Source organism: Bombina bombina, chromosome 1, assembly GCF_027579735.1.
Source record: "Bombina bombina isolate aBomBom1 chromosome 1, aBomBom1.pri, whole genome shotgun sequence".
In the NCBI taxonomy this organism is placed as follows: Eukaryota; Metazoa; Chordata; class Amphibia; order Anura; family Bombinatoridae; genus Bombina; species Bombina bombina.
The window spans coordinates 417,510,417-417,527,671 of record NC_069499.1 but is presented as its reverse complement, the minus strand read 5'-3'; the positions used below and the strand labels follow the sequence as shown (position 1 = coordinate 417,527,671).

Here is a 17,255-nt window from a genome sequence, read left to right as displayed (position 1 = left end):
GAATCCAGATTTGAATGGAAAAATGGACCCTGAATTAGAAGGTCCTTCCTCAGAGGTAACCACCAAGGTGGAAGAGATGACATCACCAGATCTGCAAACCAGATCCTGCAATGCCAGGCAGAAGCAATTAGAATCAGACGCTCTCGGCTGCTTGATATGAGCAATGACTCATGGAAGGAGAGCATCTGGAGGCAACAGGTATGCTAGACCGAAATCCCAAGGATCCGCCAAAGCATCTATAAGGGCGGCCTGAGGATCTCTTGATTTTGAACCGTATTTTCGTCAGAACGCCAAGCTTCCAGATGTCATCAGATCCAACTCTGGAACCTGCCACCCGAGAGTTATCCTTGAGAACACTTCAGGATGGAGAGTCCACTCCCCAGGATGAAAAAAGTCTGTCTGCTCAGAAAATCCGCCTCCCAATTGTCCACTCCTGGAATGTGGATGGCAGACAATTGTGAGCTTCTACCCACTGAGTACCTTGGCAATGAAGGAGTTGACTCGCATTCTCCAGAGTTGCTCCCTGGTGGTTGATGTAAGCCGCTAAGGTGATGTTGTCAGACTGAAATCTGATAAATCGGACTAAAAATAGAGGCCAAGATGTTTATTGGAAGAGAAGACTCTTCCCCAGACCAAAGGCCTTGAGCTTGGCGTCCATAGTTACAATCACCCAGGAAGGGCTCAGGAAGCAAGTTCCCAGAGACAGATGTTCATGTGAAATCCACCACGAGATAGCTTCTTGTTTGGGGATGCAGATTTATCCTCTGCATGTCAATGGAATGGAGACCATTCAGATTTATCGCAAAGCTGCAGAGGTTGTACATAGAACCGAGCAAAAGGAATCCTGTCCATGGAAGCCACCATCAGACCTATCACCTCCATGCATTGAGCCACTGATGGACAAACAGACTGGAGAGAAAGGCAAGAAGCCAGAAGTTTGGATTTTCTGACATCCGTCAGGAAAATCTTCACGGACAGGGAATTTATTATTGTCCCTAGGAAACACACTCTTGTAGCAGGAACAAGAGAACTCTTTTCCAGATTTACCTTCCACTCATGGGAACGTAGAAGACTTGAATCCTATTTTGTAACCCTGGGATACTATGTCCACAGATCTGGGACGTTGTGTATCCAAGCCTGTCGAAAAAAATGAAAGCCGCCTCCAGGATCATATCGGGGGTGGCCCCAATTTAGAGTCAGCTGAAGGCTTCTTGTTTTGCTTTCCCTTATTCCAAGGCTGGCTGGACTTCCAAGAGGACCTGGGATGGGTCTGGTTTGGAAGAAAGAGGAAAATTGCAAAAGGAACGAGAATTAGAAGTCTGTCAAACCTTAGGTCTATTCTTCTTGTCCTGAGGTAGGAAAGATCTCTGAAATTATTTCCGCCAGACCAGGACCGAATAGGTTTTTACCTTTATAAGGTAGAGCCAAAAGCTTGGCCTTGGAAGAAACATCAGCCAACCAAGATTTTAACCACATAGTTCTACAAGCTAGGAATGTGAAGCTAGACATCTTAGTTCCCAGTCTAATTACCTGCATGTAGGCATCACAGATAAAAGTATTGGATAATTTAAGAGCCTTGATACTATCTTGAATCTCCTCAATCGTAGTCTCCTCTGATATCAGATCAGACAGGGCATCGCAACTGTAGAAAAACTTGCCACAGTTTGCCACTAATCCTTGATGGATGTACATCCTCTTTAAGTAAGCCTCTAGCTTCTTATCCATGGGATCTTTAAAGGCACAACTATCCTCTATAGGAATAGTAGTTATTTTGGCTAGAGTAGAGAGCTCCTTCTACCTTAGGCACGGCCATAAATCACAAATGGAGTCAGCAACAGGAAACCTCTTTAAAAACACAGAAGGGGGAAAGATACCCCTGGCTTATACCATTCCTGAGCTATAATGTCAGACATTTTGTCGTCTGGAACAGGAAAGACATCCTCAGAAGAGGGAGAATCATAAACTATTAAGTTTAGAAGACTTTTTAGGGTGGACAGCAACCAAAAGGATCAGAGTCTCAGGATAATGCTGTTCATGACATGCCTCCGCTTTCTCCTCAGATATTTGGTTCTGAAGGGAGTAATTTATTTTTAAATTTTAACATCTTAGATGAGCATGAGGAACAAAATTGCATACGGAACACAATTGGAGCCTCTAAACAAAGTAAACATTTATCTAACGTAATAGGATTAATCCTGTTCTGTATAAAATAACTGATTACCACTAATAACGATAAAAATGAAATTATATAATTCTTTTAAGCAATAAAAGGAATATACTTAGAAAGGCAAACCTCACACACTTCTATGCCCACAGGCAACAAAAGCGTCCTACTGTACTGAGGAGTGATATACACCACTAGTATAAGGGAAAAAACTCAGTGGATAAGGGTCCTCTTATAAAGAGACGATCCGATCGTTACAAGTTACCAGCCGCAATAGTAGACACTATCCTACAAACTCAGCTCTTCAGATGCGACCGCAACAGAAGAGTGGAGCATCACGTGAGCGGCAAAAAAAAAAAAAAAAAAAAAGAAGTAAAAGCACGTGTTCCGTAACGGCTGTGACAGACAGAAATAAAACTTTTTAGAACCTATTATACCCTATAGTATAAATCCCTACTGACAGTCAAATAAAATATCAGGGGAGAATAAAACCTAAGCTCTCCTTCAGTCAGTCTCATATTATAAGTCTTAACAATTTGCTATATATTAACCCCTTAGTCTCCTAAACATACAAATGTGCCTGTAAGAAACTGCCCAATATTTTTTATCTAGTATATATTATTAAAAAAAAAAAAAAAAAAAAAAAAAAAAAAAGGAACAGAGTAACCAACTCTGGCTTTCTGCAAAGGGCTAGGAAACATGTTATAAGTAAAGCAAAGACCACCTCACCGGCTTCTAACTGCTAAAAGCCACCACTACTATTAAAGAGATTGACGTGGTCAAAGCTAAACCCCAATCCTTGCTTGCAGGGAAAAATACCCATAAAATGATTAAATATCTTTAGACACCAACTCTGCACATCCTCCATTGACAGAGGCAAAGAATGACTGGGGAAAATGGGTAAGGGAAGTTACACTTAGCAGCTTTGCTGGGGTGCTCTTTGCCTCCTTCTGCTGGCCAGGAGTTGAATATCCCACTAGTAATTGGAATGACGTTGTGGACTCTCCATGCCATAGGAAAAAAATAGAATACACACACAGTGCCCTCAACTAATATTGGCACCCTTGGTAAATATGAACCGAGAGGATTGCGAAAAATGCTCGTTTAACCTTTTGTAAAAAAAAAAAAAAAAAAAGGAGAGAGAAAACAAAAATGCTCTGTTCAAGAATATCATAAAATTAGAAAACAGTTTTATCCTCTGACAGAAAAACAGCCCCAAAACATTAAAAGAGCCAACATCATATTTAACAGTGGGCATGGAGTATTTTTCCATATGGCTTACCGCAAACATAAAGGGGAATAAAACCTGTCCCTGACTCAAAAATTCCTCTAGGGATATAGTGACCATTAGTGCTTAGACTAACTTCTGAGAGGGTTAACAGAGACCGAGAGATTGGAGAGGAAGTGATAGCATTAAGAAAGAGTGGAGAAAAAGTGAAGAAAAAAAATATATAAATATGGCATGAGAGAGAAGAGAGGGTAAAAACAGAATTTATGTTTACCTGATAAATTACTTTCTCCAACGGTGTGTCCGGTCCACGGCGTCATCCTTACTTGTGGGATATTCTCTTCCCCAACAGGAAATGGCAAAGAGCCCAGCAAAGCTGGTCACATGATCCCTCCTAGGCTCCGCCTTCCCCAGTCATTCGACCGACGTAAAGGAGGAATATTTGCATAGGAGAAATCATATGATACCGTGGTGACTGTAGTTAAAGAAAATAAATTATCAGACCTGATTAAAAAACCAGGGCGGGCCGTGGACCGGACACACCGTTGGAGAAAGTAATTTATCAGGTAAACATAAATTCTGTTTTCTCCAACATAGGTGTGTCCGGTCCACGGCGTCATCCTTACTTGTGGGAACCAATACCAAAGCTTTAGGACACGGATGATGGGAGGGAGCAAATCAGGTCACCTAGATGGAAGGCACCACGGCTTGCAAAACCTTTCTCCCAAAAATAGCCTCAGAAGAAGCAAAAGTATCAAATTGTAAAATTTGGTAAAAGTGTGCAGTGAAGACCAAGTCGCTGCCTTACATATCTGATCAACAGAAGCCTCGTTCTTAAAGGCCCATGTGGAAGCCACGGCCCTAGTGGAATGAGCTGTGATTCTTTCAGGAGGCTGCCGTCCGGCAGTCTCATAAGCCAATCTGATGATGCTTTTAAGCCAAAAAGATAGAGAGGTAGAAGTTGTTTTTTGACCTCTCCTTTTACCAGAATAAACAACAAACAAGGAAGATGTTTGTCTGAAATCCTTTGTAGCATCTAAATAGAATTTTAGAGCACGGACAACGTCCAAATTGTGTAACAAACGTTCCTTCTATGAAACTGGATTCGGACACAAAGAAGGTACAACTATCTCCTGGTTAATATTTTTGTTGGAAACAACCTTCGGAAGAAAACCAGGCTCAGTACGTAAAACCACCTTATCTGCATGGACCAGATAGGGCGGAGAACACTGCAGAGCAGATAACTCAGAAACTCTTCTAGCGGAAGAAATTGCAACCTAAAACAAAACTTTCCAAGATAATAACTTAATATCTACGGAATGTAAGGGTTCAAACGGAACCCCTTGAAGAACTGAAAGAACTAGATTAAGACTCCAGGGAAGAGTCAAAGGTCTGTAAACAGGCTTGATTCTAACCAGAGCCTGAACAAACGCTTAAACGTCTAGCACAGCTGCCAGCCTTTTGTGAAGTAAAACAGATAAAGCAGAGATCTGTCCCTTCAGAGAACTCGCAGAAAATCCTTTCTCCAAACCTTCTTGTAGAAAGGAAAGAATCTTAGGAATTTTTATCTTGTTCCATGGGAATCCTTTAGATTCACACCAACAGATATATTATTTCAATATATTATGGTAAATTTTTCTAGTTACAGGCTTTCTAGCCTGAATAAGTATCTATTACAGAATCTGAAAACCCACGCTTTGATAAAATCAAGCGTTCAAACTCCAAGCAGTCAGTTGGAGGAAAACCAGATTCGGATGTTCGAATGGACCCTGAATAAGAAGGTCCTGTCTCAAAGGTAGCTTCCATGGTGGAGCCGATGACACATTCACCAGGTCTGCATACCAAGTCCTGCGTGGCCACACAGGAACTATCAAGGTCACCGAAGCCCTCTCCAGATTGATCCTGGCTACCAGCCTGGGAATGAGAGGAAACGGTGGGAATACATAAGCTAGGTTGAAGATCCAAGGTGCTACTATTGTATCACTTGGTCTTAGAACCGCTAGAAGGGACCCTAGTACCCTTGTGAAAATCCTTGGAGCAGTGGCTAATCCGAATGGAAGTGCCACAGGTAATGCTTGTCCAGAAAGGCGAACCTTAGGAACCGAAAATGTTCCTTGTGGATAGGAATACGTAGGTACGCATCCTTTAAGTCCACCGTGGTCATGAATTGACCTTCCTGGATGGTAGGAAGGATCGTTCGAATGGTTTCCATTTTGAATGATGAAACCCTTAGAAACTTGTTTAGAATCTTGAGATCTAAAATAGGTCTGAATGTTCCCTCTTTTTTGGGAATTATGAACAGGTTGGAGTAAAAACCCATCCCTTGTTCTCCTAATGGAACAGTATGAATCACTCCCATGCTTACAGGTCTTCTACACAGTGTAAGAATGCCTGTTCGAAGATAATTGAGACTCGTGGAACCTTCCCCTTGGGGGTAGTTCCCTGAATTCCAGGAGATAACCTTGAGAAACTATTTCTAGCGCCCAAGGATCCTGAACATCTCTTGCCCTAGCCTGAGCAAAGAGAGAAAGTCTGCCCCCCACCAGATCCTTCCCAGATCGGGGGCCAACACTTCATGCTGTTTTGGTAGCAGTGGCAGGTGACTTGGCCTGCTTACCCTTGTTCCAGCCTTGCATCGGCCTCCAGGCTGGCTTGGTTTGAGAAGTATTACCCTCTTGCTTAGAGGGTGTAGAATTTGAGGCAGGTCCGTTTCTGCGAAAGGTAAGAAAAGTGGACGCATTAGGTTGTCCCATTGCAGTTGTATGCTCGAGAGAATCCTAACACTTAAAGTTATGGCCCGTACAGGGATCAAACCCACGACCTTGGCATTATTAGCACCATGCTCTAACCAACTGAGCTAACCGGCCCTTTCTGAAATAATCTCTTTCAAGACAGGGCCAAACAGTGTTTTACCCTTGAAAGGGATGTTAAGCAAAAGCGCTCTGCGCGCCACGATAGCAAACCCTGAATTATTCGCCGCTAATCTAGCTAATTGCAAAGCGGCATCTAAAATAAAAAGAGTTAGCCAATTTAAGAGCTTGAACTCTGTCCAAAACCTCCTCGTACGAAGATTCTTTATTGAGCGACTTTTCTAGTTCTTCGAACCAGAAACACGCAGCTGTAGTGACAGGAACAATGCATGAAATTGGTTGTAGAAGGTAACCTTGCTGAACAAACATCTTTTTAAGCAAACCCTCTAACCTTTAATCCATAGGATCTTGAAAGCACAACTATCTTCTATAGGAATAGAAGTGCGTTTGTTTAGAGTAGAAACCGCCCCCTCGATCTTGGAGACTGTATGCTATAAGTCCTTTCTGGGGTCGACTATAGGAACTAATTTCTTAAATATAGGGGGGAGGACAAAAAGGTATGCCGGGCCTTTCCCACTCCTTATTTACTATGTCCGCCACCCGCTTGGGTATAGGAAAAACATCGGGGGGCACCGGAATCTCTAGGAACTTGTCCATCTTACCTAATTTCTCTGGAATGACCAAATTGTCACAATCATCCAGAGTAGATAATACCTCCTTAAGTAGTGCGTGGAGATGTTGAAATTTAAAAGTTACAATATCAGGTTCTGCTTGTTGAGAAATTTTCCCTGAATCTGAAATTTCTCCCTCAGACAAAACCTCCCTCCTGGCCCCTTCAGATAGGTGTGAGGGTATGTCAGAACAGATATCATCAGCGTCCTCTTGCTCTTCAGTGTTTAAAACAGAGCAATCACGCTTTCTCTGATAAGTAGGCATTTTGGAAAAAATGCATGCAATAGAATTATCCATTACAGCCATTAATTGTTGTATGGTAATAAGTATTGGCGCACTAGATGTACTAGGGGCCTCTTGTGTGGGCAAAACTGGTGTAGACACAGAAGGGGATGATGCAGTACCATGCTTACTCCCCTCATTAGAGGAATCATCTTGGGCAATATCCTATCTATGGCATTATTATCCCTACATTGTTTGGACATTATGACACAAATATATCACATATATTTAAATGGGGAGACACATTGGCTTTCATACATATAGAACATCGTTATCTGATGGTTCAGACATGTTAAACAGGCTTAAACTTGTCAACAAAGCATAAAAAACGTTTTACAATAAAACCGTTACTGTCCCTTTAAATTTCAAACTGAACACACTTTATTACTGAATATGTGAAAAAGTATGAAGGAATTGTTCAAATTTCACCAAAATTTCACCACAGTAACTTAAAGCCTTAAAAGTATTGCACACCAAATTTGAAAGCTTTAACCCTTAAAATAACGGAACCGGAGCCGTTTTTACATTTAACCCCTATACAGTCCCAGGTATCTGCTTTGCTGAGACCCAACCAAGCCCAGAGGGGAATACAATACCAAATGATGCCTTCTATAAGCTTTTTCAGTGGTTCTTAGCTCCTCACACATGCATCTGCATGCCATGCTTTCCAAAAACAACTGCGCATTAGAGGCGCGAAAATGAGGCTCTGTCTATGACTAGAAAAGGCCCCCAGTGAAAAAGGTGTCCAATACAGTGCCTGCCGTTTTTATTAAAACAATCCCCAAGATTTAACAACTATTAAAAGAAATAATCTGCCAAATATACTTAGTAAAGTAATCGTTTTAGCCCAGAAAAATGTCTACCAGTTTTTTAAGCCCTAATGAAGCCCTTTATTCTTTTACTTAAACTAAGAAAATGGCTTACCGGTTCCCATAGGGAAAATGACAGCTTCCAGCATTACCGAGTCTTGTTAGAAATGTGTCATACCTCAAGCAGCAAAAGTCTGCTCACTGTTTCCCCCAACTGAAGTTAATTCCTCTCAACAGTCCTGTGTGGAAACAGCCATCGATTTTAGTAACGGTTGCTAAAATCATTTTCCTCTTACAAACAGAAATCTTCATCTCTTTCCTGTTTCAGAGTAAATAGTACATACCAGCACTATTTTAAAATAAACTCTTGATTGAAGAATAAAAACTACATTTAAACACCAAAAAACTCTAAGCCATCTCCGTGGAGATGTTGCCTGTACAACGGCAAAGAGAATGACTGGGGAAGGCGGAGCCTAGGAGGGATCATGTGACCAGCTTTGCTGGGCTCTTTGCCATTTCCTGTTGGGGAAGAGAATATCCCACAAGTAAGGATGACGCCGTGGACCGGACACACCTATGTTGGAGAAAAGAAATTGGAATGAGGCAGCAGTGTAGAAAGAGGCAGCAGTGGAAAAAGATTTTTGTATTCCACACCCAAAAACTCTACTAAAAGCCATTATTTCAAAGCAAACAACTTTGCCCAAATGGATGAGACTTGGCATAAGTGTGTGCTCAATGCAACCTCCACTAAAATGCTGATCAAGCTTAGAGCCAGCTGCAGATTGTTAGGCATTGGCAGTGACTAAAACCTGAATCATAGCCTAAATTATACACTCCACTACCAGCCCTAAGCAGGAACAGTTTGTGTGGGTGCACACAAAAAAAAAAAAACACACCACCACGAACCAGCGATAGCAAATGTTTCTAGAAAAAAGTAACTACACATGTACTTCTATTCACTTGTGCACTGACGTCTAAACTGCTATGCCCTCAAAGTTTAAAGGCATGTAACGTTTTCAGAACACTAACTCTTTCATTTGCATGAGCATGGTAGAGTTCTTTAATGTCAAAATCTTCCAGGTTGAGTTCGAGTTTCTCTTTACATAGCTCACAGGTAGTTATGGTTTCCAATGAAGAACCTAAAAAAAAAAATAAAAAAAAAATTGTTGTCAGCAGACACTGACCTTTGCACAAAGACAAATCGCATTTAAACAAAAAAAAAAAAAGTGGCAGCCCCCCCACAAAAAAATATCCCTTTATTACCCATTCCCCAGTTTTGCATAACCAACACCTATAATATACTTTTTACCTCTGAATACCTTGTATCTAAGCCTCTACAGACTGCCCCCTATATCAGTGCTCTTTACAAACTTGCATTTTAGCCAATTAGTGCAGCTTCATAAATAACTCCACAGGATTGAACACAACGTTATGCATGTGTCAAACTAGCCCTGTCTGGATGTGAAAAGCTGATAAAATGCAACCTGCAGGGTCTAAGCAAGTCAGAAATTTAGAGGTATAAAGTCTATTAATATAACCATGCTGGTTGTGCAAAGCTGGAGAATGGATAGTAAAGGCGCTATCTTTTTAAACAAACAAAAAAAAAAAAAAAAACACCACACACCACATCAAGTAGACTATCCCTTTAAGGCTTAGATTATTTTTATTTTTTTTACCCAGAAATAACCTAATAAATTTTATTTATTTCTTGACACGGATCATCTTCAATTACTGTTGGGAATATCACTCCTGGCCAGCAGGAGATAGCAAAGAGCACCACAGCAGAGCTGTTAAGTATCACTTACCTTCCAACAACACCCAGTCATTCGACCAAAGGAAAAGGAGAGAAAGGAAACACCACAAGGTGCAGAGGTATATATATATATATATATAAAAAACTAGTCGGGGGGGGGGGGGGGGGGGGGGGGGAAAGCCACAGACTCACCGTGTCAAGAAATAAAATTCATCAGGTAAGCATAAATTCTTTTCTTTCCAATGACATGGCGAGTCCACGGATCATCTTAGATTACTGTTGGGAATCAATACCCAAGTTAGAGGACACATGATATGGGAGGGACAAGACAGGTAACCTAAACAGAAGGCACTACTGCTTGAAAAACCTCTCTCCCAAAAGAAGCCCGAGCCGAGGCATTATCAAATTAATAAAAAAAAAAAAAAAAAAAAAAAAAAAAAAGTTAGAAAAAAACTTTTCCACAGAAGTCTTGGGGGCTGCTGTCCAGCAGGCTAATAAGCCCTATGATTAACACTTTGCAACCAGAGAAGAAAGTGAAAGGAATTTTCCAGCAATTATGTTTACCCAGAAAAACAAAACAATGCAGAGAACTGACAAAAGTCCTAATATGGTAGATAAAATGATAAACCCCGCACAACATCTAGGATGTGTAAAAGCCGATCTTTATGAAGAGAAGTATAGGACAGAGAAAGGGAACAACAATCTCCTTTCTGTCCAAAAGGACCCTAGAAGAAAACCCAAACTTAGATAAGGTAGTTCTCTGTACCAACAGTAAATACGAGATAAGGAGAACCACACTGCCACGCTGAGAATCTGGAACTCTTAGCAGAATAAAGCAAAAAGAAATAAAAAAAACCCCCCAAACTTAAACACAGGCCTGATACTGACCAGGACCTGATAAGGATTGTACATCTGGCCTGTCCGCCAGATGCTAGACTAAGAAGAGTACATAGCTACAGCTGGATTTGAACTCTTGACTTTCAGCTTATAAAGCAGCAAAGTTCACCATTAAGCCATCGTAGGATACCATCTGCCAAATGGAATTAGCCGAAATGTGACCCTTGAGAGATAACTCCTTAAAATGTGCTTCAGAGATTACTTGGCACAAAGTATGAATGTATTGGGTACTTGCAAGAGCTGCCAATCACCCGCAAGGGTCTCAAGGCGATGCTCATTTTATCGACCTGAGGAGGATGAAAGGTTGAGTGGACCTCGCTGGGGATGAACCTGCAACCCTTGGGTTGCTACAGAGCTCAAACACAGTGCCTTAGCAAGCTATATTAAGATACAAACATTCAATCTCCAAGTCGTTAACTTCAGGGAACGAAAATTTTTGCTGACCTTCCGAAACGACATTCACTAAATCCGCCTACAGATCTTGCGATGCCACGCAGGAGCAACTAGAAAAACCACACTCTCCCTCTTGAGCTGAACAAAGACTCATGGAAGGAGAATAACCCAAGAAAAATGGTAAGTCCATCTGAAGTTCCAAAGAACTGCCAGAATATCTATCAGAAAGGCATGAAGATCTCTTGACCTCAAACAAATTAGGGAACTTGGTGTTTTGACAAAACGCCATCAGAACCAATTCTGGTAAGCCCAAATTGGTTGTGAACCTGAATACCACCTCCGGATGGAGGTACCACTCCCTGAGATGGGATGTCTGAACAGAAATACCGCTTCCCACATGTCCACTTCAAAAAAGTGGATGGCCGATAGACAAACTGAGCACCTGCCCACAGAAAAAGTCTGAAACACTTCCTACATGACTAAGAAAATGATGAGCCACAGAGGCTATACTGTCTCAAGGCACTGCTCAGATTAGAACCCGCTAAACTGGGCTTGGACACTGGGGCCAAAATTCAGATCATTGTAACTCACAATTCCCAAATGATGAAAGGGAGAGCAGTCCCACAGAACCAATATCCCTGTGCCTTCAAAGAGTCCCGGAGTCCTCCCAGCCCAGCAGGCTGGTGATCACAATCACAAATGCCCAGGAAGGTCTCCGAAACAGGAGTGCTGAGACAGATTTCTGAAAAACCACCACAGGAAGAGACTCGGTCGTCTATTCCCAGAGACATCCGAATAATTCCTATTCCTCTGAGAGCTCTGCAGTTAGGCATGCTTAGTCAAACGAAATACCACAATGGATGATGTCCATGGAAGCCCCATCATACCAATTGTCTCCATACACTGAACCGCATGCTGCCAAACAGTAGACTGAAGAGAGCAGGATTGGTTTTTCTGTCAGAAGCATGTGCATCGATAGGAAAACAATTCCCCTCTGTAGCCGAGATAAGGGACTTCTTTCCCAGCTCCACTTCCAAATGTGAGCAAGATAAAAAACTTCCGAATGAGATTTTGCTTGAAGGATGGCGCCTAACCAAAAGGTCAGTCAGGCAGGCCGCCACTGCAATCCCAGAACCATTGTTAGAAAACTCAGGAAGGTGGGCAAAAGTCATTGTTGAGCCACAAACTAAAAACGTTTGGTCAGAAAGAAAAATAAGAAACCTTTAATGGGAACCTGAAAGTATGCATCCTTTAGGACTAAGGTCATTATAAACTGACACTCTGCACCAAGGAAGAATGGAGTGAATAGTCTCCATCTTGAAGGACAGTACTCAAACGGTTTAGACAATCTAGTTCTAAATTACGCCACAAAGTTCCCCCTGTAACCACGAACAGAATGGAAAATAACAATCCCTGTTCCAAAACAGGAACATCACTCCCAGGGAGTAAGACCCTGAACACATTACAAGAACAAGTCTCTTCATATCCGACTACAGATAATCCTAAGAGGTAAAACCTGCCCCTGGGAGGAAAGGGTTGAATTCCAAATCGAAATTTAGAGCTCTAGGAACTTTCGTAATCCAGGTAACAAAGACTGAGATAGATTGCCCCCCCCCTTCCAATAGGATCTGATCCTGGCTAGGGATAAACCCTACCTGCTGAATGAGAGATTTAGCTGAGAGTTTCTTTAACGAAAGACATTAGTGACAGAAAGAAAAAATTGGCCTTTCACTGGAATCAGACCAGGCCCCGTATTTACCAAAGGATGCCGCACATGTCCATAAAGGTCTCCATCCTGTAGGAGCATCTATCTTTATCCGAATAATAGAGGCTCCTATAACCAAGTACCATGCTGATAAAGGAGACAGTTTAATACAGACAGCAGATGGGGAAAAAAGGAATCCTTGCCTTCTACCATACCTGAGAAATTCTAGCATAATCGAGAATAGGAGAAATCTTTACCAATGAAACCTAGTGTATATAAAAATTACAAGATTCTTGAGGAGTGACAACGACAGGAAAGTCGAAGTCTACCAAGTAGCCTACCCTTCTTAAATAAAACCCAAAGGTGTTCAGGCTTGAATCTGAAGAGAATAACTTCAGTACCAGATGAAGGCGTTATAATGTCCAAATCGAAATCTTAACCCTCAGAAGCTACCGACAAGCCTCCTTAATGGAGTATAAGAAGGGCAATATGTGTAGCAGCAAGTGGAGACCTTACTATCTGATTCATTAAATTTCCTCTTGCGATTTCCCTCTAAAAAAGGAAAAGCAGACAGAGCCACAGATGCCAGAAGATACCTGGGTAGACAATATTGCAAGCAAATAACTCCTACAGGAGATCGAGAGGAACCGCAGGGCACTGCATGTGACATTTGCAGAGAAAGCTGTGGCATAGCCTTAACAGCATCATCCAGGGAGACATGAGGCTAAAATATTTTTTGGATTAAATATTTAAAAATAAGTATTAAACATGATACTGTCCCTTTATATATTTTTTTATTTTAAAAAGTAATATTATACAAGAACAGGCCACTGTTCCAGGTCTTAACAAGAAGAAATTATTCATTAGATTATAATACTTCCTTAAATCAAAGGAAAATAACAAACCATGTATATGTAAGTGAAAACTATTTAAAATAGTATATCATTCAGCCCAATCCCCCAAGTATAACCAGGACAATGAAACTTATTAACAGGTTGGAAACCAAACCTGAGCTGCCAAGGAAAGAGGAAGACAAAATTCCTTCCTCCCTAAATTTAATTAATTCATCCTCTTAGATTGACAGATGAAAAACAGACAGTTCAAGCATCTTTATTATTTAAGCTTCCTGCTTATTGTGACATTGTAACATTTACATTTCATCCTCACCGGCTTAAACATTAGAAGTGCTTTCAATTTTGCAGCTGTTTCTGCACGAACTAAACACAACATACGAGGCAGGCAGAACGTTAGCTCTGTCCCGCTCTCTGCCGGAGAACGGGGCGGAGAAGACAAGCACTCAACCACCTCTAAAATGGCGCCGCTCTGAAAGTAAAGAAGAAGGCATGGCCAAAACAGAATGGAGCGCTACTAAACTCCCTCTAAAAAAAAAGGCTTCTTGAAAGACTCCCAGAAGCATGTCAAACAAAAATCACAAATAAAAAAACCACTGCCACCCTCGCACAGCTCCCATAAGAGAAACAGCGGAGCAGGGGAATCCCAGAAATACACTGCGTCACATCATGATGTATAACACTATGAAACCCCTAAAGAATGATGCCAAGTACACACTCTTAACAGTCCCAGATTCATTCTCCCGGAACCTCCCAATGAACAAGGGAACTGAATAGGGTTACCTATTTTAAATAAAATGATAAAATATACTCCTTGAAAATATAATTAGTCCCACAGGTAGTCAACTCCTTCCTTGCTAAGAAGGAAGAGAACAGTCCAGGTCACATGCATAAAGTGTATGCCACTGCCGAAACATCCATAAGGATTTGTCCCAATTAAGAGCAGAGGGTTTTAAACCTTTCAGTGACAGCCTTCTAGCCCCAGAACAGCAAAAGGCACTTACCTGCATTCTAGCCGTCCAGCAGTCAGACTCACAAAGTTTGAGAGGATGCCGCTCCTCACAGAGACCTGTGTAAAAAGGAGACAGTAAGCTTACTCAGGCTTTCTATACCAGGGCAGCAACATGTTAGGAACTTGTAAAGTGGGCTTTGCTGCATTTTCCTAACTGCTTTAAAGCCACCACAGTCCTGCTGGAGACACTAACGTGGAATACAGCTATACCCAGCTTGTGATGGAAGGCCATAAAAAAAAAAAAAAAACTTGATAGAAGAATCTTAATCAGGATATCTCATTACTTCACCTCTTCCTTGTACTAGAGGCAAAGAGAATGACTGGGGGTTGTGGGAAGGGAAGTGATACTTATCAGCTCTGCTGTGGTGCTCTTTGCTTCCGCCTGCTGGCCAGGAATGATATTCCTAACAGTAATTTAAGATGATCGGTGGACTCACCGTGTCATTAGAATTTTTTTTTTTTTTTTTAAATGTCCTCTTTTTTTGTATTAACTCTTATGGTCTTCTGTGCTAACAACTGTTAAGTCAATCTTCCTTAACAGCATAAAACAAAGTTAAAGTGAATGTCAATTTTCAGCAATGAGTGCCCGGTTTTTAAAAATACTTTTAAAAACAGGGGCACTTTCATTGATGAAAATTTACATTGCACCGGATTTGTAGAAATACTTACCTTTTACTTCTGCAAAGCCGGATCAATGATCCCCCGCCTTCTACTTCCTGCAGTACAACCACAGCAATGACGAATCACAGCCGGGCATCACGAGATAAACGCTCTGGGGTGCAAGCCATGATTGGAGGAAGCCGGTTTTGTCATTTCTGACATCAGTACAGAGGAACTGAGGCTGTGATCGGCGATCTGGCTTTGCAAAAGTAAAAAGGTAAGTATTTCTACAAATCGGGTGCAATGTAAATTTTCATCAATGAAAGTGCCCCTGTATTTAAAAGTATTTTTAAAAACCGGTAACTCGTCGCTGAAAATTGACATTCACTTTAGGTTGGCATGGGTCATACATTGCCCTATGACTTCAGATGCCAATACTGCCCAAGGAACAACATAATTCTCCAATCTGAATCATACAAATAAAACAACACACACACAGGGCAGGCATATTGTACCCAGTGTGTACAAGTCTTCCTGTGCATTAGAGAGATAGTAAATGGTTGCAAAATAAAAAAAAAAAATTGTTGAATCTACTATTGATATTTGCATTTTAAAATTTAATTTAACATAATTAAATTAGACAACCCAAAAAGGCTATTCTGGAAAAGATTTACTATGATTGCCATTCCAAGTAGCACCAAATGTCAGCCAACTGCTCTATTCACAAAAAAGCAGACCGTACAAAAACACTAAGGTTCACGGCAATTTAATATTATTTGGTGTTCCACTGCAGCAGAAAGTTTTTTTTGTTTTGTTTGTTTTTTAACTCGGTTCTTATAAAAAACTAACAAAAGCACTTCTTAGGTTGGTTATGTCTGTGCAGGCCAACAACATTTGAATTCACTTATTATAAATCTATGCTTACCAGAATTTATTTTTGCATGCAACCATTTCTTCATACATTCCTGATGGACATACTGCAGACTTCCTGCACATTTACAAGGTTCTATAAACGGATTGGATGGAGTAGATACTCCCATCTGGCAAATCCTACACAAGTCTCCTTCGTCATCTTCAGAATCTTCTAAAAGAAGGCTTTAAGAGGGAGGAAGAGACAGGTCTAGGTTGAAACAAGCAATTAAGCCTGGTAGGAAACTCCTAACAAGCATAAGAAGGTTGTACTATTTTAGATACACAGAAATTTAGCACTAGAGGGTTTTTGTTTAAATTATTTAAATTAAAGGATTTAAATTAATAAGCATGACTATCCCCTTGTGCCATATGGACATGGTACCATGTCACACAGTACTTTGCCCAGCATACTTTGTTGACATATTACCTACAACCGACACTGGCAGCAGGAGCTGCAACCTGGGGCAGAAGGCATCTCCCTTGATATGGAGAGGGAGCACTGCTTACCATATAAAGCTAGAATGCTAATTGACACAGTGTCACTGTGTGGGAGGAAGGGTCAGGACAATAAATAATTATACATTTTCTTTCATTAGATGAGAGTCCACAGTGCTATAAATGATTGACTTGAATTACTAGACACTGCTGCCTGCAGGACCTTTCTGCCGAAGGCGGCTTCCAAGGAAACCTCAAAAAATGTAAAATTTGGAAAAAGTATGTAAAGACCACCCATGTTGTAACTTTGCAAATCTGTTCCAAAGCCCAGGAAGTAGCAACTGATCTGGTTGAATGAGCGGTGTGTTTTGATGCAGACTTTCCCGCCACCAAGTAGGCTTTGTGAGTTTTCTTTTTAAGCCACAAAGCTAAAGCTGCCTTCTGACCCTTAAGAGGGGCATTGGAATAGTGAACAAACAGGCTAGAAGATTGTCTAAAGTCTCCAGTAGCCTGAATGTAAAACTTTAACACCCCAACTACATCAAGATTATGTGGAAGTCTCTCCATAGGGCTAGATTTATCAAAGGCTAGGCGAACTCTGTATGTGCCTCACCTGTAACTGCGCCCCAGCTCGCCTCCGGAGAAGCACACATGTGCGTCTGAATTTATAAAAAATATAGATGTAACTTTGTGCAGGTGAGCTGGAGCGTAATGATAAATTTCGCCTGTCGG

General features: G+C 41.2%; 1 protein-coding gene and 1 non-coding gene across 3 annotated transcripts in view; both read right to left on the bottom strand.

Moving 5' to 3' along the window:
* Positions 1 to 17,255, bottom strand: part of MARCHF7 (membrane associated ring-CH-type finger 7) — a 178,157-nt gene that overhangs the window by 23,773 nt on the left and 137,129 nt on the right. For both annotated transcript variants that reach the window (XM_053698346.1, XM_053698345.1), the window contains 2 exons: positions 16,102 to 16,271; positions 8,995 to 9,104 (listed from right to left, as the gene is read on the bottom strand). In XM_053698346.1, coding sequence (XP_053554321.1) covers positions 8,995 to 9,104; positions 16,102 to 16,271 — 280 coding nt within the window. The remainder of the gene's footprint in view (positions 1 to 8,994; positions 9,105 to 16,101; positions 16,272 to 17,255) is intronic.
* Positions 6,186 to 6,259, bottom strand: TRNAI-AAU (transfer RNA isoleucine (anticodon AAU)). Its single transcript has one exon. It is a non-coding gene; the product is annotated as a tRNA-Ile (tRNA).